This window comes from Arachis ipaensis, chromosome B09, assembly GCF_000816755.2.
Source record: "Arachis ipaensis cultivar K30076 chromosome B09, Araip1.1, whole genome shotgun sequence".
In the NCBI taxonomy this organism is placed as follows: Eukaryota; Viridiplantae; Streptophyta; class Magnoliopsida; order Fabales; family Fabaceae; genus Arachis; species Arachis ipaensis.
This window is the reverse complement of record NC_029793.2, coordinates 146,563,113-146,567,302: the sequence shown is the minus strand read 5'-3', so window position 1 is coordinate 146,567,302 and position 4,190 is coordinate 146,563,113. Positions and strand designations below refer to the sequence as shown.

General features: G+C 35.9%; 1 protein-coding gene across 4 annotated transcripts; it reads left to right on the top strand.

Moving 5' to 3' along the window:
• Window positions 2,039-3,592, top strand: LOC110266475. 4 transcript variants are annotated; one of them, XR_002353884.1, is made up of 2 exons: window positions 2,039-2,851; window positions 3,311-3,592. XR_002353884.1 is itself a non-coding variant. In XM_021111279.1 (2 exons), exons 1-2 carry the CDS (start codon window positions 2,082-2,084, stop codon window positions 3,293-3,295), a joined length of 558 nt encoding a protein of 185 aa, XP_020966938.1. In that variant the 5' UTR covers window positions 2,039-2,081; the 3' UTR covers window positions 3,296-3,592. The 4 variants fall into 4 exon arrangements, 2 of the variants coding, with proteins under 2 accessions (XP_020966938.1, XP_020966939.1); XR_002353883.1 differs by having other exon boundaries at window positions 3,254-3,592; XM_021111279.1 differs by having other exon boundaries at window positions 2,039-2,597; window positions 3,254-3,592.

Genomic DNA, 4,190 nt, shown 5'->3' with positions numbered 1-4,190 from the left:
CATCCCCTGGATTGGCCGATGTATCTCTGGAAAGCAAATCTCGGTGGACTCACCACCATATCTCTGCTTATCTCCTTTTCTTTTTGTTCTTTCTTTCTTTTCTTTCTTATCATTCTATAATATAAATTATCTTTGCACTATTCTTTCGCCTTTCCATAAGTGTCTTATGGAAGGAGAATAAAAAATTCTTAATTTAGATTTTTCTTTCTAAAGCTTTTATGACAGTTTTCTGCTTATCCTTTTAGTATATCATAAATAAAATAATGTCTTTACTAGATAATATTCTTAATAAAATAATAACAATAATAAAAATAAGATCATTTAAATGGTAAATAAATAATATTTATATTTTTTTCTTAAAAACTTAGCTTTGTAAAGCTTTTATTCCTAAACTCTTATTATCTACGTTTTAAACCCGAAACTTTTAAATACCTCATTTTTAAGCCAACATTTTTATAAAATTATATTTGAAACCTCACTTGTCTCAATATTTAGAAAAGTAATCCTGAAATTTTATAAAATATCCATTTCACCCTTGTACTTTATTTATTACCCCAAAATACCCAAAAACTTATATAATTACAAATTGTACCTTGATTTTTATATAAAAATACAATGTTACCTTCCAAAGATAAAGTTCAAATACTAATCTTTCCCTTATACTAAAATCGAAACCCTTATCCTTTTTCTTTCAAGATATTACTGGTATTTTAATCCATTTTTTAGTTTTTCGGTTACTGATTCACCGTAACTTTTAATTTAATCTCTTGGCCATCAAACTTACTAATTTTTTACTTGATTATCAATGATATTCCAACCCAAAAATTCCCAAAATAGTTCGGTTTCATCTGGTCTCATCACAGTCAAGCCATGAACTTCACAAATACATCAATATATTGCAAAAATTCAACATAACTCAATCAAACTCAATCAATAATAAATCACAACATCAAATCACTTATTCAACACATATTTAATCATTAAGAATTTACCAAAATTCTACTTCTGTACGAAATCAAAACAATGAAAACTCTGAAGAAACTTTCTGACCGAGCTGCTAAAGAGGAAAACATTAGAAATCGTCTATGCCTCCTAGAACTCCAATTGGTCAAACTCAAGGAAAAGGAGAACTACGTCACCGTCAACTTTCACCGAATAAAAGTGACACCAACACGTAGAAGAGAAAGATACGGACACTATTACCGGATTAAATTTTTTTATTGGAGTTACGGATTTTAAGAAATCAAACGCCGAAGATTGGAGGCTCATGGGGTTACAGTCTTTTTCTTTCTCTCGGCTTCCATTCTTTTCTTTTTCTCAAAGGTTCGGTTCCAAGAGAAAAAAAGATGAAATAGTAATGATAATTAGAAAGGTGGGTTATGTGTCACAATATTTATCAAAAAAATGGATATATATACATATGTGTCATCGTTATGTTAATGCATGGGTATATATTTACATTATCAATCTTTCTTTTTCTTCTACTATGGTTCGGTCATGCAAGTAGTGATCCTAAGTAAAGCGTGATGATTAGGGAGTAAATCCCCATAGTAGTCCCTGAAATTCGTGTGATTACCTAATGTAGTCCTCAAGATTCTGATTTCCCCACTGTAGTCCTCCAGATAGAGCTCCGAGTACTCATAATGGTCCCTGGACATATTTCTTGTGATGAGTCATCACTGGAGCGCTTACGTGGCGTCGTTTTGCCACACCGTAGCTGAGCTGGCTCATTTCCCACTATACCCACATTGGTCCCTCGCAGTTGGTGTTATTGTACAAAGCCCCACTCCTGCACGCTTCGCTCTCCTTCTTCGTCGCAAGTCTCAATTCTCTTCCTCTATGCTCTCCAAACTTACATCCACCCCGATGCCCAACCCTCCCCCTCCAACAGCCTTCGTGCTGCCATTCGCCGCCCTAGCACTCCCAAAGGCCCTGCTCTCGACCTCAGAAAGCTCCTTAAGAGTAAGGACAAGCTCAATTTCGACGAGAAGAATGCCCAGATCTTCAGGCTCAGGCTCAACCATGCTCACCTCCATTTTGCTAGTCTTAATGGGTTCTAGAAAGTTCTCCTTGCTGCATTCATGAGATTCCTTTCATTGGTGTTGTTCGTTCCTGCTGCTAGAATTGCACGTTCCTTTTGGCTTGGAACTGATCAGATTCGTTGCAATTTGTCCATGATCACTTGTGGATGGTTTGGTCGCACCATCCTTTATGCAAACCAACTGTTTGTTATATTTACTGCTTTGATTTGGATTAAGCCTTTAGCTGAGATTTTCGTGAACAACTCAAACTTCAACAATAACAATAGTAAGGGTGGCAGTGAAGTTGGCAATGCAGAGAAATTGTTGGGAAACATGGGGTTTTCACCTTCTGATTTCGGGAACTTTAGGTGGTGGTGCTTGTTTGGGTCTAGTTTGTTGCAGATTGTGGCATTAAGGCCAAGCCTTCAGATGTATCTGAATGAAGCTCTTTTATCTTGGTACCAAAGGCTCCATGCTAGTAAGGTTCCTGACTTGGATTATAGCAGGGCAAAGATGTTTCTGCATAATCACTACTTGTGCCTTGTGGTTTTGCAGTTCCTTGGCCCACCTGTGCTGGTACTTCTCTTTCTTGGGTTATCTCAAATTGATGTTCCTTCTATTGCAAACCTCCCATTATTGAGTGATTTACTTCCTAGCTCTACATTAGTCAAGGGAGTTGCTTTGTTTTTGTCGTGGTGGATAACCTTCCTTTATGCAATATTCTCTTCAGTGATGCTTCTGCTTCATCGCCATTGTGTGCTATACATTTCTTGAGCCCTTTTGTTTTGTTGAGGGCGTTTTCCCTTGGGCCTTTCGGTGAGCCTTTTATTGTAAGTTGAATACACTTTCATAGAGTTTTTCAGCGGAGTGTTGAATTTATAGCTGAAGTTTTGTAGCTTAGTTAACGGATTATGATTGATTCTTTAGGTAACTGCAAAATTTCAAATATAACTGAGTTGATTGTAGCTGTTGAAAGTCATTATTGGGCACGAGAATTATATCCAATAAACTAACTATAGAAAGGCCAAAGCTATATAGTTATTCCATATTGCTTTCAAACCTATCCTGCAAACTTGCATATGTTGTAGTATCTAGAATTATCTACCATACTGCATAAGCCATTTATATACTTATTCTTTAGGTATACTTTGTCATGTTTGAACACCTACTACTTTTGGGGTTTGTGTATTATATTCTTTCTTGAAGCATTCATGAAGGTTGTTCTTGTATAGCTTGAGTCGTCCTCTATGTATCACTTGTCCACCTTGAGATGATCTCGGATTCTTCAGGCTGGATGAATTATACTCGGTTGGGGAAGAACACGGAGTGTGGGCACCTGCAAAAGGCACTTCAACGCCCAAGTCAGTGTTTTGTGTAATCTTGTATGAATTAAGATTGAGTTAAAAAACATAACTCTTCTTTCCATATTGCCTTTTATAGGATTTGTAGAAATATAGCTGTTAATCAATTACAAATAAGGTATAAAGAATGAAAATCATAACCGAACTATAATGCTGATTATGTATTGATGACCAAATTATAGATAAATCATAACTGAGTTATAGCGGGCAGATCAAAGGTATTGTGCTGTTTTTCCTCCAATAGTAGCATTTTTACGCCTGTTAAGTATGTAACTCAGACATATCACAGGGGATTAGGGGAAAGCCAGAAAGATCTGTTTGCATTCTGGATCATAGGTGTCTTGTTTCTTTCCCTCCATAACAATTGAGCGTAATAATGAAGTAAAGTACTACCCTGAAAACCACCCCTTATGTGTGTTTTGAGATAAATGGTTGGGGTTGGTTTTTACTCCTAAGTTATTGTGTGCATAATAAGATCATTGCGTTTATTATGGTACATTTAAGAATAGTTAAGGACATCTAGATTGTATGTAACATGTAAATCGGTTTTAGAATTGTTTAGAAATAGATTACATTTATGCATTGTTTGTCAGTTTAATTTATTGATCCATGATTATCTGTTTTGAGAAGTTTCAGTACTGCAGTGTATAGATGGAGACTAGAAATTTAATTACTCAGGGCTAGGGGAATAGGGGTGGTTTATGTTGATAATTGTTTTGTGCTTTGACTAGACATGAAACTTGCCTGAAATAACACCTGCATACACAAATGAGCTATGAGCATCAAATTCTGGTGATAAGATCTTAAA

Coding starts and splice junctions, on each gene's coding strand:
- LOC110266475 (XM_021111279.1), top strand. CDS start 2,082: ATGAGATTCCTTTCATTGGTGTTGTTCGTTCCTGCTGCTAGAATTGCA. Junction 2,598..3,253: donor TCCTTGGCCCACCTGTGCTG/GTACTTCTCTTT, acceptor GTTCTTGTATAG/CTTGAGTCGTCCTCTATGTA.